Source organism: Silurus aristotelis (genome assembly GCF_946808225.1).
Source record: "Silurus aristotelis genome assembly, chromosome: 14".
NCBI classification, from domain to species: Eukaryota; Metazoa; Chordata; class Actinopteri; order Siluriformes; family Siluridae; genus Silurus; species Silurus aristotelis.
In genome coordinates this window covers 25,229,047-25,246,250 of record NC_139587.1, presented here as the reverse complement: position 1 = coordinate 25,246,250, position 17,204 = coordinate 25,229,047, and the positions used below count along the sequence as shown (strand labels likewise).

The 17,204-nt window shown below is 38.7% G+C and overlaps 1 protein-coding gene across 3 annotated transcripts in view; it reads right to left on the bottom strand.

Moving 5' to 3' along the window:
- kiaa1549la (KIAA1549-like a) overlaps positions 1-17,204 on the bottom strand; it is a 76,659-nt gene that overhangs the window by 17,456 nt on the left and 41,999 nt on the right. For 2 of the 3 annotated variants that reach the window (XM_083560964.1, XM_083560963.1), the window contains exons 8-17: positions 17,125-17,184; positions 15,586-15,737; positions 15,122-15,293; positions 14,306-14,466; positions 13,503-13,538; positions 10,158-10,342; positions 6,371-6,498; positions 2,134-2,258; positions 1,304-1,527; positions 94-223 (exon numbers count right to left, since the gene is read on the bottom strand). In XM_083560964.1, the coding sequence (XP_083417090.1) occupies positions 94-223; positions 1,304-1,527; positions 2,134-2,258; positions 6,371-6,498; positions 10,158-10,342; positions 13,503-13,538; positions 14,306-14,466; positions 15,122-15,293; positions 15,586-15,737; positions 17,125-17,184 (1,373 nt within the window). Of the gene's footprint in view, positions 1-93; positions 224-1,303; positions 1,528-2,133; positions 2,259-6,370; positions 6,499-10,157; positions 10,343-13,502; positions 13,539-14,305; positions 14,470-15,121; positions 15,294-15,585; positions 15,738-17,124; positions 17,185-17,204 lie in introns of all 3 variants that reach the window. The other variant, XM_083560962.1, reaches the window with a different exon arrangement.

Genomic DNA, 17,204 nt, shown 5'->3' with positions numbered 1-17,204 from the left:
TATAAAAAAATCGCTTTAGTATTAGCAGTGTTTATTAGAATGCAACGGGTTGATTGAGTTGTGTGAATGTAAGTGTGTGTATGAGAGACTAACGTCATAGCCGCTGTTGCGGATGCCCCTCCTGGCTCGTTCCCTCATCACCAGCAGATCCAGCTCAGTCTCCACAGGACTCGACGTGTTCAGAGACTGCCTGCTCCAGTAGGTGGGCTCCCTCTGACTCTCACTAAACACACAAAATAGTCATCTTAACCTCCTGGCAGAGGAAGTAGTTGCAATATCATCAGTTTTCCCTGGAATCACTGGACCACCAGCTGCAAGATTTTCACATTTCACATACCCAAGATGGACAATTATTGACAAACTTTACTTTTCCAGCCTTGTGGTTCTTCCCCACTATGTTACCACAAAGTTTGCGGCACACAGTTGTACTGTATAGGACTGTCTCTGGATGCAGTGGCATTCAAATCCCCTTTTACATGAACTCATCCTACATCAGTAGCTGACTACAAATCTTCACGAGGACACTCCAAGATCTATTGGAACATCTTCCCAGAAGAGTTAAGGTTACTATAACAGCAAACGAGGACTAAATGTGGTACCTACAGTGTATTTTACCATTTCCAATTATAGGCCAACTTGTTGTTTTGTAAGAAGTTTGATTTTGGTCTCATTTCAACTAGCAAAAAAAAAAGAACAAACAATAAAAACTAATAAACAAAAACATTCTAAAGTGCTGCATGAGCATTTCAATGAGCATTAGACGTATTGTTACATGGACATTCAAAAATTAAGACCTGTTTACAATTATTCAAGACTTAGAACAACGAATTTAAGATTTTTTAAAAGCCTAAATTTTAGATTAAAAATGTTTACTTTTTTTTTTTTTTTTTTACTTTTTACTGTATGTGTATATGGATAGGCCTAACAATTAAAATTCTTGAATTCATATATTAAAACTAATACAGAACTGCTCTTTTACATTAGTGTGAAAGGACACTGAAGCCTTAAGCAGTAACAAAATATTAATACAGAACAACTTCCTTGCTAAATAAAATTTGATGAAATTAGGATGATTGCCATTACTATTTCCATGAGTAAATCTTTAATCCTGGCTACCACATGCAAATTAGATTTTTAATGCCTAAAATTATACTTTGTATTTCATTTCCTAGCTCTGTTCTGTTTGACATCCGTATACAGTATATCTGTCCTTTCTCTAAACCCTCTGTTTTTCTGTTTATCTGAATCTTCTTTAGCAGGATTACCAATAGTGCATCCCCCAGGCATGTGAACCTCCCCCTACCTCCTGCGGTATTTGACGTAAGTGGATGGATTTCTGTCCTCAGCAGGTCGTCGAGTGTCCTCCAGGTCCAGGGAAGCGTTGTCACGTTTCAGTCTGTCTCGGTGGCTGTGTCGGTGTCCTCCGCTGCTCGATGGCCCATCGTTGTAGCCTTTTCTCTTAGCCTTTAGACGCAGCTTATTTCTGTAGTGCTCTATATCAGACTTCTGCTTCAGGCCCATGTTCACCTGCAAACACACACACACACACACACACAAACACACACACACACACACACACACTCCTTTTCTGGTTCTGATTGAAAGCAAAACTTATATCACCAAGTTCTGTGGATCGTCTTATCAAACAAGGCATATAATTTCATATAACCACAAATGTTAATCTTGTATAGGTGAAATCCAGGTGGACAGGAAAATACAGTAGGTGGAATTATCTATATACATCTATACATTTCTACATTAATGCATATCTATCATGGTAGCTCAGTGGTTAAAACATTGCCCTTCTGATTTAATGGTTGTGATTTTAAATCCCTCCACTGCAGATTAGCATAAGCATTTTTTTTTTTTAAATGTAAATGTATCTGGCCAGCCATTTATCTAAATTGTCATCTAGGTCAGGTATGTATGCTAATAATAAAACTAATGTAAGAGCAAAAAAAGTCACCTTTCTGTGTTTCATCTATACAATATAAACTAATGTTTTCAAAAAGTAATCATTAGAGTGGATAGCTTCTGGCATCTGATACAAACGAACATATTTGTAATAACTTTTATACAGAAAATGTCTAATATTCTGATATTTAACAATGTACAAAGTGAAAACAAGCTCACCTCTCCATTGAGCATGATGGAGTCTTGGCTGTGATTCGAGGAGTCGGGATATGAGTAGTTAAGTGGAGCAGCCATGGGCTTAATGCTGATGAGCCTCAGAGAGCCAGTCAGAGAGTCATAATGCTCTGTTGGAGCAAAAAACAAATCCTAGCAAACAAAACCAAGCGGCATGGGAGGAAAATAGATAGAAGATTCGTTTCTGGGAATCTCCTATGTCAAGCACATGTTCTGATTCGTAATTATTCAGCTAAATAACAGTCATCAAGGATATATAGTTCATTATCATGACAAAGAAGTTGCTTGAAACATTCAATTAAGTATTCAACCACAGCATAAGATATGATATTATGACTGTGGTGCTAGCTAAAAGGCTAATTAATGGAGTTACGTCTACAGTATCCCACAATAGTGAGTACACTCCTCAGATTTCAGCAACCATTTTAGTATATCTCCTCAAGAGACAATACTATAGATATGAAACTTGGATATATTTTAGAGTAGTCAATGTGCAGCTTGTACTGCATTACAGATTTACTGTCTAAAAATAACTGAATATACAGCCATTATTGTCGAAATGTTACCATGCAATGCAGAGGTGGGAAGTAACAAAAACACAGAAAATTTATTTTTAATCACTAAACATTTGTTTTACTTATGCGCCGAGTCTCAAATCAGCACCAAAATTATGTGTCGTGATGCCCACAATTAACCCTCTGGGGGTCGACAAACGCACCCCCAGAGTGCATTTGTGGCAGTTTTTCCTCATAAATCTGAAACGAACTTGGCTCTTGTCTTTTTTGATCGCACAGATAAGAGCAATAGATGATTAGACTCTGTAAAGGGTCTACCTTTATTCATACACACATAATAACAACAAAACACTGTGCTTTTGTAAAATAAAGCAAACAGACAGGATGCGCTCTCCGCTGTCTCTGTCTCCTCTCTTCACAGACACCATAAATAAAACAGCCTGAATCTCAATGAATACTTGCCTCACAGACATAATAAATATATGAATAGAAAAAGTCACATTTTAAACAAACCAATTCACATCAAATACAAATAGTCTCTGATTATGTAATCCGTATGAAAGTTATAAGAGGTACAGTTTCTCCGGTATCACCTCATTAACCGTCCGTGTGGAAACAAAGCAAAGGTTCCGTTTGGTGTCCTGATAATTTACAAATTTAAAACACCATAATTACTTTAAAACATTTATAAGAAAAATGTGTCTTTATATAGACAAATAAAAGCATCACTATTTGTCCATGCTCATGTTGATAAAGTATTAATTTAAGGTACATTTAGAAAAAAAAACGTCTGATTAATCGTGAGTTAACGCATTGCAATCATTCAATTAATCGCAATTAAATATTTTACTCGATTGACAGCCCTAATATTAATATGATGTGTGATCCAGTTACCAGCGTGACACTAAAACAGGTAGTAATAATGGCTACTTTTTAGTTAAGTACACGTCAGAGCCCAAACGTCTTTACTTCAACTTGAATAAAAAGGTATAGTCAGCACTTAATAGTAGCACTTAGTATTTTAAAACATGAGCATCTGTACTTCAACTTTAGTGAAGGACGTGTGTACTATTGTCACCACTGAAACACTCTCTGAAACACCATAAAACTGAGGTACAATACAGTGGCCAGGGTCATACAGAGGTTTTCCCAGACGGGTTTCACTCGCAAGGGAAAAGAAGTTGAGAAAAGAAGTTGAGTCCTCGTGCTGTGTGTCAGGTGCAAAAGCTGCTTCAAATAAAAGAAGCATGAGTGCTGCAGCATTGCTCTAAAGGTTGCAGAAGCAAAAGGTCCGCTTGTCAGTGCTCAGCCCATACGCCACACACTGCAACAAGTCAGTTTGTATAGCTGTTGTCCCAGACGAAGCTGAAGATGGCTCACAAAAAAGCCTGCAAACAGTTTGCTAAAGACAACCTCTACAACATAATAACAAACCCTAAACACACCGTGTGGAGGTGAGATACTGCACCTTTACAACAGGAAAGATATTGTTATGCTTTGGGTGAACATATATCAATGTAAATTTGATATCACAGGGAATTTTCCAGAAAATCCTATTTAGATGTGTGACTAGCCCGCTAACATACTTGCAGGATTTGCAAAATTCCAACAAATGACCAGTAAGAACCATCACAAAAAACTTTCAAGAAAATGGAAATTTCATTATATTATTCAGCTATAATTCAAGAGATAGTGTGCAACTAGCCTTCGCATAAGCTACCTCTTAGATATGAGACGCTCTACTGACTGACAGAGGCCAAAGGACATTACACAAATATGATTGTATTTATATTGAATGTCAGTTTCTAGTGTGTAATTACAATGTAGTTGTAAAAAAATATGAACAATCTGCTAGCTTTTGGCTTGAGATGATGCTGTGTATAAATCACTACACATTTAACTTAATGTTGTTTGGCAGATGCCCTTTTAAAAAAGCGGCATACAATGATCTCATTTATACAACGGAGTAGTTGAGGGTTAAGGGTCTTGCTCAAAGGCCCAGCAGGGGCAGCTTGAGGTTGATGTCATTTAAACTCATAACCTGCTGACCAAAGTCAAACATCATATCCACTGTGCTACCACTTCCCTAGTACACTCAGCTAAACAATAATATATACTCTAGCAATATATTACATCAAGTTAAAATTTGTATTGTTCTTTCTCTTGCGTTGAATAGGCAAATAGCTGGCTCTATCTATCTATCTATCTATCTATCTATCTATCTATCTATCTATCTATCTATCTATCTATCTATCTATCTATCTATCTATCTATCTATCTATCTATCTATCTATCTATCTATCTATCTATCTATCGAATTAATATTTTCAAACTATTTATCCACTGCTTGTAAAACTTACATCATTCTGGCAGCCTCGATTTTTAGAAATCTGGATTTGTGTTAATTTGTCTTTGGTGTTGACATGGAAAGAGATCCTTTTTTTGGCTGCTCCCATTAGGGGGCGCCACAGCGGATCATCCGTCTCCATACCCCTCTGTCCTCTACATCTGCCTCTTTTAAACAAACTATCTGCATGTCTTCCCTCACCACATCTATGAACCTCCTCCTTAGTCTTCCTCTTTTCCTTCTTCCTGGTTGCTCCATCCTCAGCATTCTCCTACTGATATACCCCATGTCCCTCCTCTGCACATGTCCAAACCATCTCAATCTCACCTCCCTCACCTTGTCTCCAAAAGGTCCTACATGCGCTGTCCCTCTAATAAACTCGTATCTAATCCTGTCCATCATTGTCACTCCAAATAGAGCATCTAAATCCACACCTGGATTTTGGTACAGCTGCTCTGTGATGGCATGTACACTCTAAAAGCTCTTCACCAACTGAACTGAATGTGCTGTCTAAAATTTTTAATATTATGGTAGTTTTGAATGTGTTATGCATTGTTATGAGCGGTGTTAGAGTAAGATCATATTTACAGATAACCTATTAACCAACCAATAGTTTTAAAAATGGATACTGAATAAACAAATAAAAAAAAAATGTAAAATAGTACTGAACTTTATTTTTAAAAAATAATTATAAAAAAACAGTATGGAATTATGAAAATGTGCTAAATTAAATACATATGAATATATTTATATATTAATAAATATTGAGGAGAATAAAAGACATGCAAACTGAAACAAACAAATAAAAAAAGAGTTACATCAAAATGAATAAAAAACCCTTTAACAAACATCTATTGTACTGTATAATGACAGTGGACCTTCTTAGCTGCCCAGCAACCCGGAAAAACTATTGGTAAGAATTATTTATGATAGCCACAAAATCCAGCTGAAAAAACTAACAGCGCCGATTAATCGGCACAACTGATGAATAAGCCGAGCATTACTTGGTATGATCGAAATATATTTGGTATCACTGGAAATGTTCTAGAAAATCCAATTTAGATGTGTGAATAGCCTGCCAGCATACTCTATAGTAATGCTACAAACAACCAGAAATGTTAAAAAAAATAAAAGGGTAAACAATAAAGAGTCCATTTCCATTTTCATAATTAAAATTATCAAATGCTATTGAAAAGTTTGTAAAAATGAATTAAATCTAATTAAATAATAAATATATGCATATGAGATGTAGATAACATGCTTGAGATGTCAAAAACTGTGAGGAGACACTTTGTTATCTTTGTCTCACAGATTTTAGGTTCCAGATCGTTTGTACTGTATGTGTGAACGTGTCTCTCACCAGTCCTCGTGTGCGTCTCCTCTTTTGCGACTTTCTGGACGGTGTTTCTGTGTGCCGAGGAGCTCCTAGCCGTGTTCAGCTTAGCTGAGCCGTTGCTTGAAACCGAGCCGTCTTCGCTCGGCAATTTGCTGTGGGTAACCATGGAAACAGAGGCAGCGATAAGAGGGCAGTGTGTGGTAAGATGCTGTTTTAGTGACTGGTTGGCACACCCCTCCAGCCCTGCTGGTAACCTGTGTAAACTCGCCTTGCGTCACAAAAACTCCTCCGCCAGAGTCTTTAGAAAGGAGCCTCAACAGCAGGACACAGACAGCAATGCAGTTTCCAATATCTGGGTTTTTATAGGGTTTTTTGTCACAGATTTGACCATATATGAAGGACTATGCAGAATGAATGAACAAAGTGAAGCGATCTGTTGTACAATGATTGCGAATGTGTGTATTAGTTTTTTAATTGGAGCTTGAGAAATGGTGCTGTAAAAAAAAAAAAAATGGTGGGAGAAATTATTTTCTCACGTGTTACCATGATTCAGGAGAAGCGGGTTTTTATTGCCTCAGGGTGAGATGGGTTTAGTTAAAGTAATTGGCGAAGTTGAAAAGCTCTAGGGAATTTAAAAAAAAATAAAATTAGGCAGAGTGGAGTAAATCTGCTAATCGCTTTGGCATTCATGCCAACAATCTGACATGCACAGTGCACCCGTCCTGGTGGACGATGAAAACACACACACACACACACACAAACACACACACACACACACACACACACACACACACACACACACACATGACACAAACGTATACCGGCTTGTATATTTGCATTAACTATATACACACACACACACACGGTGAAAAAGCAGGCAGACAGGGAGTGGGAGTGAACACACACTTTCACATCTCTGCAGGAGCCCTAAGGCACTCTGAATCATATATGAGTCTGTAGCCAGGAGCAATTCTTTCTCTCTCTCTCTCTCTCTCTCTCTCTCTCTCTCTCTCTCTCTCTCTCTCTCTCTCTCTTTATCATTCTCTCACTCTTATTGCCTCTTTCATTCTGTCTCTTTTTGTCTCTCTTTCTCACTCTCTCTCTTTTTATCCTTCTCTCTTTTCACTGCCTCTCTCTTGCTTTCTGTGTTGCTTTCATGCTTTCTATCTCAGTCGCTTTCTCATTCTCCCTCTTTCGTTCTCCCACGTTCTGAGTCTCTCTCTCTCTCTCTCTCTCTCTCTCTCTCTCTCTCTCTCTCTCTCTCTCTCTCTCTCTCTTTCTCTCTGTCTCTCTCACTGCTTTTCTGTGATGCTTTCATCCCTTTCTCTCTCTCTGTCTCTCTTTCTGTCCGTGGGTCTGTCTCTGCTCCATCTCTCTGGCTTGTTCTCATTCTCCCTCTTTCATTCTCTCCTCTTCTGGTTCTTTTTCTCGCTCCCTGATGCTTTCATGCTTTCTCTCTCTGTCTCTCTTTCTGTCTGTCTGTCTGTCTGTCTGTCTGTCTGTCTGTCTGTCTCTCCTTCTGTCTGTCTCACTCCCTCTGATGCTTTTATCCTTTCTCTCTCTCTCTCTCTCTCTCTCTCTCTCTCTCTCTCTCTCTCCCTCTCTCTCTCTCCGTCATTTTCTACCCACATCCTATTCTTATGTGTATTCAGCTTTTTTCTTTTCTCGCCCAAGATGTTCTTTTTTCTCCTGTGTAATCGTTTCGCTGGGGAGGGGTGGCAGCAGACGACACATTCTCTTTCGGCTGGTAAGACACATAGGGCATGTACAGAAATAAAACAGGCAAAAAACCCACACAAAAGAAATTATAAAAAAAAAAAAAAAAAAGAAATGAATGAAAAAAAGGACGGAAAAAAAAGATGTCGTCATGCCGACAGACGTCAAGGGTGCTGGAATCAATGGTCCAGACATGGCGAAGACAATAAAAAATAAAAAAAAGCTCTAAAAAAAAAAAAAAGGATCTAATGCAGGAGTGGAGAAGTGCTCAGAAATGAAAGCATGTGATTAAAGTGGTTTTAAGGGTAAGCAATACAAAGAGATATAATGCATAATCCATTAGCAAAGAAAAGCTTAAGACATGATTCCGATGGCTTGAAAAGATATAATGCAAATATGATACACGATATGGACAAAAGTAATGGAACACCTGACTGTTTCAGCCATATGTGGGTTTTCCTCAAATTAATACCACCAAAGTTTAGCCACACAGTTGTACAGGATGCGTTTGGATGCAGTAGCATAAAATTTACCATTTACTTAAAGTAGGAGACCCAAACATGTTCACAAAGCCAGCTCCATAAAGATATGGGTTGGAGTGGAAGATCTTGAGTGGCCTGTTCTAGAGCTCTGACCTCAACCCTATTGAGAACCTTTGGTATGAATTGGATTGCTGACGGCACCCCAGAACTTCTTAAATTACCTACGCCTGACTTTACTAAAAGCCTTGTGGTTAAATGAGCACAAATCTACAAACGCGCACTCCAAAATCTAGTGGAACATCTTCCAAGAATTGTTCCAAATATTGTTGAAATGTGATGTTCAAAAAGAACATACAAATCTTATGTTGAGGCGTTTACAAACTTTTGTCCATATATATATTTGGACAGGACTGTGCACATGGGGAGCCATGCTTTAGAGAGGGTTCTGTCAGGATTTAGAGCCCTGAACTATGATTTCCACCAACGTCTGCACCATTACACGTCACTAAGCCCTCACACCTGTTCCCTGTCACCAAGGAAGCTAACCCTTTCTAGGTTTCTTGTTAGATAACTTATTATTGACTGTACGACCTTAGCAAATACTCAAAGTAGTTTGCTAATGAAAGCCTTTTTTAATGCTAATTATACGTATATTACTTAGCACAGATTAGCACCACGGATCAGCAGATGTCAGCTAGCAAGCAAACGGTAGATTGACCAGACAGAGCACTAAAATCTTTTCCTAAAAATGGTATAATAAAACCGCTGAGAACTCCAGGTAAAATTTCTGTTTTAATTTGAGAGGATTTTGGCTCCAGAGGTGCAGAATGGGAGTCAATGTCTACTACAGACTGAGTAATATGACTGATGATAATGATAATGTTGTCATTAAATATTTAAATGTTATGAGGTTATATTGAACACCACAGTGGTATGACATTCGTAATTTAGATTATAATCATTATTTTTATTATTTAACATGTAAATATAAATATGACACCATGACCTTGAACCTAGCTAACATTTGCAGGCTTGTGTAGAGTCTTCTTGGGTTTTCATCAGATACAACACACTCTCACGCATGCTCAAACACTAGTACGCACACACACACACACACACACACACACACACACACACACTTCAGCTTGCATTTCTTGTTAACGAGGCTTTGCAGAGATGTCGTCTTTGTTTTCTTTTCCTTTGTGTAGCTAAATGTGAACTAAACTGAAGCTGGTTCAGAATCCCAGAAGGAGGAGGTGCAATAAGCTGTGATGCATTAAGGAGGAAATTATAGTTAAGGGAAATAAGTGGTTCGCGACTTGCTGATGTTCTTAAATGTCTGTGATTCCAGTGCACCGTGAAAAGATGTTACTCGACTGATTTCTAAATATATCAATAGCTTTGCTCTAGAATGCATGACAGAGCAGCGCTTGTCTATTTAGCTTTCGTCCTCAGGACCGTTTTAAACCCATTTTCTCAGGCGTGATGCATCGAGGACACCATTATACACCCTTCATTACAACTACAGGGACCGGAGCATTGCTACAGTTATACAGTCGGTTAATGTAGTTGAATGGAATGCAGAAACTGGCCTCATGGCAAAACACACTGACCTGCGGAGGATCTCTGTAGACTGCTGTCTTTTGGAGGTCGTGCCGTCCTGGAGGACACCTTTGTCCTGGGTGAGTGGAGCGTCATGTACCGGGAGAGACAGGACAAGGGTCTCCTTAGTGACAGCAAGTGTCTCCTCACCCTGCTGACCCATGTGCTGCTTGGCGTAGTCAAATCCCTGCACTGGCTGAAGAGGAGAGGAGAAGAGAAGAGAAGAGACGAGAAGAGAAGAGAAGAGAAGAGAAGAGAAGAGAAGAGAAGAGAAGAGAAGAGAAGAGAAGAGGGAAAAAAAAGACGAGAAAAAAAGTTAAGAATGGGAGAAGAGAAGAGAAGAGAAGAGAAGAGAAGAGAAGAGAAGAGAAGAGAAGAGAAGAGAAGAGAAGAGAAGAGAAGCCTATAGAGTCGCTGTATTTAATTAAGCTCATATGTGACGTTTATCCTCGCCATGAGATATTTCATTCGGAAATGCCAACGGAAGCTCGAGCATCGTCTCACTTTAAGATGAATTATGAATCGTCCTCGAGCTGAGACAGCACACGGATGCCGGAGCATGTCTGAGTGTCACAGCGGGGATGAGGCTGGGGAAAATATATTCACTTCAGAGCATTTAATAATTCAGGACATTTTGCACTTTTATTGGGCAGCCCGCCATCACATATACTGTATTCAAAGCAGGAATCAATAAAGTCCATCTTCTGCACCCCTCTGGACTAAGAATGTGATGGCAGCTCTAAATTTAGTAACAGTGAGCGAATCCACCAAGACAGCTTTTACCATTACACTCGGACTCTTGACCTTGAGCTGCACGTGGCCTTCTTCTTTAATAATGTAGTTCACATGTACTGCAATTCACTCAGGGGAAATCTTTTCGTTTTACACCAAGTCCTGATCTGGCTGAGAATGAAGAAGATCGCGGCAATGATGATCTGTATATGAAAGTATATATATTTTTTTTTTTATAAAAGCTTGATCAAATTTGATTGACTTGGACATCTGTTGTTCTACAGGTTGTTCTTTAGTACTCTATAAATTTTGCATTAAAGATATGAAATTGGATCATTGCATACATAAATACAATTTGGTTGAGGAATAATCATTTTATACACTGCAGAATATTTCAGCCTCATCCTCCTTTACTGTCACAGTAGTCCCTATTAATCAGGTCAGAATTTTTCTGAAATTTACGTTAATTGAATTTAGAAGATGACCTCATCCAGAGCGATCAACAGATGTTAAGGGCCTTGCTCAAGAGCCCAGCAATGGCAGCCTGGTGGTGCTTGGATTTGAACCCATCACCTTCTGACCGAAAGGCCAATGTCTTAACCACTGAGTTACCATTTCCCATGTCCAAGCAATTCAGTAATTACTGATACACAGTTGTGTAATTTTTTGGCAACTTTCTAGTTTTCCTGAGTATCTAAGATATAAGCAACTCTTACTCAACTACAGGTTTCAAAACACTATATTTTCAAAAGTATTGGGTCACATGACCTTTCCTGCTATATGTGATTTCCTCAACTCTTCTGGGAAGATGTTCCACTACATTTTGGAGTGTGCAGCCACAAGGGTATTACAAAAGGTAGGTACTGATGTAGGTGAGGTGAGGAGACCTGGGGTGCAGTCAGCGTTCACATTCATCCCAAAGGTGTTCAGTAGGGATGAGATCAGAGCTCTATAGCAGGCTACTCAAGATCTTCCTCTCCAAAGCATGTAAACCAGATCTTCAAGGAGCTCACTGTGTGCACAGGGGCATTGCCGTGCTGGAACAGGTTTGGGTTTCCAAGTTCAAGTAAATGCAAAATTGTATTATAGCGCATTTAAAGACAATTAAATACAATGGAGTGCCTCCAGATTTGTGGTAACAGTTTGGAAAAGAATCATAAGAGCAAATTGGGACTAAATGTGGAATGCGATGCTCAAGAATTACATACCGTACTTATGACCAGGTGACCCAATACTTTTGGAAATATCAAGTCATAGTGCTTTTTTACTCAACTAATTTTAATTTAAAATGAGGCTTATTTATTCTGCAGAAGAGGCAAAATTTACTTTAATTTTATTTGTCTATTGAATACTGACGGTTCTTCAACCTTGTGACATGATACTGTCATTTTATTAGTTAAATTCAAGATCCCTTTTGAACGATTACTTTTGTCTTTTTTTTGACCGACTTGTTTAATCTTTGTTTTATTTTGGCATGTTGAAGAGGCTGTTGTGTTGGTTTTGGTTAATGTAGTGTTGATGTGTACAATTTGATTTGTATTTTAGGATCGATTTTTATTTGAGGACTAGTGCATCTTTGAGCCCATGTTCGGTATGAGTCAAAAACTCAAATACAATTTGACTCAAATCATATTGGAATTGGTGATAGAGTAATTTTTGCAGTAAGGTATCAATACTTTTACCTAAGTATGATTTTCAGGTACTTTTTACACCTCTGCTGATACATATCGAGGTCATTCGAGAACAGTGAGTACCTTCATTAATACAATTTTGAAAGACACATTTTAAAATAGGCATAAAAATAATGTTTATTTTTATAATCTATTTGACAAATTTCAATTTGTCATTACAAATATTTTACCAGAATCCATTACACTGCACTGCACATATTTATTGCTGATAGCACACGGAAATTATGGACCGCTTTCAGTCAACACAAAACACTTGAACAAACACACACACACACACACACACACACACACACACACACACACACACACAGGCATGCAATTAGTCTGCTAAAGAAGCTTAAAAGGCTCTGTTTTTTTTTTTTTCTCTACAGCTGCAGTGAAACTCGAACGCTCTTGTTAACAACCGAACATTGGCGAATAATTTTACCCCAAAAGCAAAGTTTTAATAAGATTGAATAAGTAAAGGTTCCTGATTAGCAAATGGCAGATGGTGAGGGTGTGTGATCAAAGCCAAGGCTGTGAGCAGAATAACTATGAGATAAACAATGAAGTGTGCATTTCATCATCAGCGCCTAAAAATCAACCCAGAAACCCAAAATCTGGGTTATCCTACAATTTCCGCTTTTTTGTAAATCACTGCAAATGAAAAGCTGGATGTCTTAAAAAAATGACGGCGACTCCACAGCGCTGCTTATTCTGTGGTTCATCACAGCTCTTCACGTCGCACATTACCCAAGTCCGATTAGCGCACTGGAGCTGGGCTTATTTCTATTTTCATCCTGAAGGACGCAGGCTTGCATCGGTCAATCGCCGTGATTGATTACCTTTCTCCTTACAGCTATCGATTTCCCCCAAACACAAGTTGAGGGAGAAAAGCAGATCACAACCATGCAGCTAAACACCATGCACACACAACACTACAGGCAGTAGTACCTGATGGTGGTAACTCCCGTCTCTCCGGTACGAGGTCTGAACAAAAGAAGAATTCGACTCACAATAATTAATTTTTTTATAACACAAGGATTAATCACATGGACACGTCGCAAGTAAAGACAACAGTTTGGATTGTAAAATCACGATAAAAATATATTGTATGGCACACAATTTTATAGGATGTCTTTGGATGCGGTGGAATTACATTAAATTCGTATTACATATTTGCTAAATCCTAGCATAAGATCATGCTGATTTACTGTGCTCTGAAAATAACTTAACATACAGCCATTATTATCTAAATAACTTCAACTGAAATAATCTAATTATTAAGAGACAAGTACTGTCATTTTTGTACCATACTGCGATGCGTTGCTGTTATTGACAAGAAAGAGAGAGTAGGCCACTGCCATTCAGACATTAAAGCCAATTTTTTTTGCATTTTTAAATTACAATCCTGGCATTGATTTGGACACACGATCTCCAAATAAATTTTTTATACAAGTACAAAGCGATTACTATCATTTGAACTGAAACACCACTCGTAATAATGAAAACCTCTTGTTATAATGATCAAAACACTCATTACTACAAATGCATCTTGTTGTTACAAGTAAACGTCTTATTCTTGCAAAAAAATTATTTATTTACACTAAGAAACGCAACCATGCAGGCCATGTGGTAAAATGAGACCAAGCAAACAAACATATTTAAAAACATAGTTATCTTTTTTCCACCAAAAATACACAACCTAGATATTTTAGCACAGCTCCATTTGCCAAAAAACAATGTAGTTTGCGTACCTTGGTACGCTGGTGGAACCCACGGAACGCACTGCTCTTAAAGACGTTGCGATTCCTCCTGCATATGATGGCGACCGCCATGACAATCACGACAATCACCAGTGACACCGGCGTCAGAACAGCCAGGATCCAGAGATTACTGGGGACACTTTTAACCACGGCTGCTCGGGAGAACACACACAAACACCCACACACACACACACACACACAATAGTGTTTAAAATCAATCCAATTCGTCATAAGTGGCAAACATCCATTTCTCGCTATCGCACACATACACACATACACACGTTTAATCCTTCCGCTTGTTCCTTGTTAGCTCACAATGAGCTAAACAAAACCAGTTTGTGATGTAGCTCTTTAGCTGTGGGATTAGACTTTCCTCGGAGAAGATGTGTGTGTTTGCTGTGTGTTTAGTTACGCAAGGCTGGGGATTTGTAGGGATGATGGGTTGAATACAGAGCCTCGTTAAAAGTGCCTGGTACAAGTTTCCAAAATGTTATCATAACAAAGACTAGTGCAAGAGGTGTGCCCTATGGGATGAATAAAATTATCACTGTCGATCTCGATAGTCCTGCACCGCTACTGGACAAATATCAGTAGAGGACTTGGCCTAGAAACAAGAGATAAAACCCAGCTTGTGTCATTTGCCTTCATTTATGAGGCAGTGGCTATTTTCTGACACCGGAAAAAGTCAACACAGTCAATACACATTCTTTTATTAGACCGTTAATGAGAGGTAAATCCGGTTGGTTTTATTTGTATACACCATACACCATATTTATCTGCCCCCAAAATGTTTAAATGCTGTCTTACGCTCTGCTTGAATCTGGACGAAGTAGCCCAGTGTGAGTGCCATGGTCTGAGAGTCCACCATATTGAGGGTTTTGGCTGCAGATGTGCCAGTTATGGGCGCTCCATCCACCTGGACGTAGTAGGTCATCTCGGCTGGGTTCTTGGGACCGGCTAGGCGGCGGATACTAACCATCTACAACACACAGGTTAATAGGTTAATTCCAGTGAGGTTGAAGGTCGAAGTCATAAACAGGTCATTTAAAGCTAAATTGATGTGGTCATGTCAAATGCAGTCGAATCAAAGTCGAGTCGCTTCAAATCAAAGTCAAAGTGTAAATCAAGTCAAAATCAAGACAAATCAAAGTCAAAGATAGAGTCATAGTCAAGCTAAGTCAAGTAAAGGGAATTTAAGTCAAAGTCAGTCGAAGTCTATCTTAAGCATGACAGTAAGCATTCATAAAGGAATATATGAAAGATAAGTCTACCTGCACAGTGTATCCACCAACGGTGGTGGCTCGTTTGATCCGGATGCCGTGGCGGCCAGCGACAAGAAAAAGCTCCGCTAAACGCTGCTCCATCAGACTGGCAAAGCTCTGATAACTGCCTTCCAGCGAAGAACTGTCGACATCCTGAATTACTATCAGAGCAAAAAAAAAGAAATCAAAGGAAAAATGAGGACAAAGTTATTCTTCTTTCACTCAACAACCACAAAACTGCAATTACAGCCAGGCCGACCTTGCGCGAGCACATTCCACCATGCTGACAGTGATAAAGGAGAGAAAGAGCCAAATGGAGCGTATGTGTGCATAGAGACAGAATGGAATTCGTAATTTCCAATTTGTTGGATTATTCAGACCGGCTCTGTGTGTAGATTACAGCTCAGGCATCAGAGTTCCTATAACACCCCATTTTGTAAAGGAAATTTATTGCAGCCTTAACATTTTTATTTTTTAAGAATACTTTATTGATCGAACAGAGAAATTATTATTTCTTCACATATCCCAACAATCTTAGGAACCTGGGGTCAGAGCACAGGGTCAGCCATGATACTGCGCCCCAGGAGCACAGAGGGTTAGGGGTCTTGATCAAAGGCCCCAAGGGTGGAAGCTTGGCGACACCAGGGTTTGGAGCCCCCAACCTTCTGATCAGCATTTTATAACCTTAACCACTGAGCTACCCTGAGCTTGATGTTACCCAAATGAGGATGGGTTCCCCTTTTGAGTCTGGTTCCTCTCAAGGTTTCTTCCTCATAACATCTAAGGGAGTTTTTCCTTGCCACAGTCGCCACGGCTGCTCATCAGGGATAAATGCACACCGTTCACCTTGACTGTTGATTTATGTAAAGCTGCTTTGAGACAATGTCTGTTGTGAAAAGCGCTATAGAAATAAACTTGACTTGACTTGACTTGACATGTATGTCAGGTTCAACTTCCCACCCTGACAGGGATTACAGAATATTGTGTAGGAGATCATGCAGGAACCCTTCAAAACTAATAAATCGCATACTATATTATTGATTTGATTAGGGTTTTTTTTAATGGAGTGAAACAGTGCAATTGGATTGTTGTATATGTTTAATAATATATTATTTATTTCTTAATAAAGAATGTCTGTTAATGTTGGAAATAAAGTCAAGGCCAATAATAAGCCAAGTTCAAATGCAGAGGTGATAAATCCAAAATAATATCAGTACATACCTGCAGGAATATCAGTAATCAGTACCTTTTATTAGTTTTTCACATAATCAATCTACTTGGATTAAAAAACTTGGGTTATTTTATATTATTTTTATTTTCAAATACAATTTTAGTACAATACACCAAATAAGTCATATCATAACATGAAGTCCTGCTTGAAAATAAGAATATGTTTGGTTTATTTAGTTAGTTAGTTTTGCTCTTTTAGTCACCTGAACTGCAGCACTCTTGTAAAATCTGACTGACTGTGGCTTCGTCATATGTTAATAAGAAAACTCGCTAATCAGCATAATTTAAGATGATAAATCAGGAGTGGGGAAAAGTTACCTGTGATTACCCAGTATTCCCTTGTGGCCACTGAGGTGTTCAGGTTGTGGTACTCGAGCGCTGAAACAGATAACAGACAT